Here is a 2500-nt window from a genome sequence, read left to right as displayed (position 1 = left end):
TGTGCCATTCTTGCTCCTGTTAAAAAGGAACACATTTTTAGGAACAATATTTCTCGAATCATCCATTAAGGTCCAATCTGTTCCGCTCGGAATTCGGAACTCGGAACAATTGGTTCCACTTTAACACTAAAGGACCATTTTGTTCCGTATTTTTATAAAAGAAACATGTTCCCATGTTATCAAAACGAATACATTTTTAGCAACACTCGTTTTCAAATCATCCATTAAGGTCCAATTTGTTCTGCTCGGGATTTATTTAAAGCTACTTAGCTACACGGAAAGGAAAGAAGTCGAAACAAGGATGCGAGATCCGGGAATCGAACTCAGGACCTCTTGCACCAAGGCCGCTTACTAACGGACTGCGCCATCTTTGCCCCTGATAGAAAGGAAGACATTTTAAGGAACAATACTTCTCATATCATCCATTTAAGGTCCAATTTGTTCCGCTCGGGATTCGGAACTCGGAACAGTTGGTTCCCATGTGATAAAAGTAAAGTAAAGTAACGATATTTAACGTCGATAACTCGTAGCAGTAATTCAGCTGACAAACCTGAAGTCGACGGTGCGCTCATTTTACTCCCCCCTCTCCATCAGTGCTCCGCTTTACGGGTATTTAAAGCTACTTAGCTACACGGAAAGGAAAGAAATCGAATGTTAATTCATATGCAAATAGCGATTTTGAAAGTTCGTTCGCGTTATTGAAGTTCATGCAAGTGCTAATGAACGTAGTTTGGACTGTTGACGTAAATGAATGTATCTTTTGCGTAAATGAACAGCAAAAGGTGTAGTTCCCAGATCACCCATTAAGGTCCAATTTGTTCCGCTTGGGATTAGGAATTCGGAACAATTGGTTCCCTTTTTAACAATAAAGGACCATTTTGTTCCCTATCTTTATAAAAGCACGTTCCCATTTTATCAAAAGGAACACATGTTTAGGAACAATAGTTCCCAAATCATCCATTAAGGACCAGTTTGTTCCGCTCGGGATTCGGAACTCGGAACAATTGGTTCCCCTTTTAGCAATGAAGGACCATTTTGTTCCCAAGTAGTATGAAAGCACGTTCCGAATTCATCAAAAGGAACACAAAAAAGAGGAACAATCTGTTCTCGCTTTTCAAGAGGGGACCGTTCCAGAACAAAGAAAAGGAACACCTTTGAAAAACAAAATGCGCTCAAAAACATCGTTAGTTAAAAAGAAAGAAGCCAAAAAGCGACTAAAATATCACCTTGTGGAACACAATCGAATGCCGAAATTTTGCTGACGAAATACAACACTCAACTCAAAAAAGGAAACAAAATTGAAATTTGGGAAATGTGAGAGAGAGAGAGAGAGAGAGAGAGAGAGAGAGAGAGAGAGAGAGAGAGAGAGAGAGAGAGAGAGAGAGAGAGAGAGAGAGAGAGAGAGAGAGAGAGAGAGAGAGTGTGTGTGTGTGTGTGTGTGTGTGTGTGTGTGTGAAGGAGAGAAACCCTGACAATGCCTGACAATGCCTATATCATTCGAGGATCCTTCCTTGTTATCCGCTAAGTTGACTACGGTCGTGCATCATTAACTTCATCCTTAGTTGGGTTTCAAGTGGAGTTAAAGGCTCCCCTACCTTGTCACCTTGAAAGAAAATTTCCCGGGAGGCCCACGCCCTGACCACGTAAATCACCCCTTCGATGGCTTTGCTGCCCGCATGGATGTCCTGGTGGTGTAGTGGTTACCACACCCGACTAATAACGGGGGGGACGTGGGTTCAAATCCTCCTCAGGGCAAATTTTCTTTCAAACATATATATATTGACGACATGTTTTTGTGGTAATAAAGAAAATGTCATCTCAGCACGTTGAGAAATGCCTTGTCTATGCAACACATCTTCTGCTGATGCGAAAACTAGTTGATGCTTCCCAATGGATACATCTGGCAGCCGCCAACGAGAGGTTGTCGTCAGCGCTCATCCTTCAGCTTCTTTAATTTAATCTGGTCACCGATAATACTTCTCAAATTAAGGTGTGATTACTAGCACAGAACACATTTCGCCGATGAGATAAAACTAAAATATGAAGCTTTTGCCAATTCCCTTCCAGATTGCCACCTTATTCCGCTTTGTTTTGTCTTTGCACTTTTATAAAAGGGAGCAATAAATTATGACTGACAGGAGGATTTTTCTGAGACTTGATCAGCCAATCAGAAACGCTATTTCTCCGTCCGTGGGTGAACGGAGGTTTCGAAATTGTTGAGGGGGTTGATTGCAGGCGGTTTCTCACTCTCCTACCCTTCCAGGTTTTCCCACGGCCGGTGGAAAGAGGGGTGTAAAAATTCGCCAAACCAAGGCGAATGATTGAAAGCGCTTTAATTGGTCAACCCAAAACATACTGTTAGTCAAATTTTGTCAGTGTGTTGGGGGTCGGAAGAGCATAAACAATAGACTGGCGACAGGCGGTTATTTTTCTCTTCCCCTCATCTTGAGCTGCGCATTTGCCTCTCGCGCTTTGCAGTGAGCTAAATAAGCGCCTGTCA

The 2500-nt window shown here is 42.4% G+C and overlaps 1 protein-coding gene across 1 annotated transcript in view; it reads right to left on the bottom strand.

Annotated features, from left to right (window-relative positions):
* Nucleotides 1-66, bottom strand: part of LOC138035453 (uncharacterized) — a 3022-nt gene extending 2956 nt beyond the window's left edge. The window contains exon 1 of the mRNA XM_068882136.1: nt 1-66. This exon is cut by the window's left edge and continues 4 nt beyond it. Within this exon, the coding sequence (XP_068738237.1) occupies nt 1-66 (66 nt within the window).
* Nucleotides 67-2500: the final 2434 nt, after the last annotated feature.

Source organism: Montipora capricornis, unplaced genomic scaffold (genome assembly GCF_036669925.1).
Source record: "Montipora capricornis isolate CH-2021 unplaced genomic scaffold, ASM3666992v2 scaffold_396, whole genome shotgun sequence".
NCBI classification, from domain to species: Eukaryota; Metazoa; Cnidaria; class Anthozoa; order Scleractinia; family Acroporidae; genus Montipora; species Montipora capricornis.
Note: the sequence above shows the minus strand (reverse complement) of the source record. Positions and strands in the feature narration are given on the sequence as shown.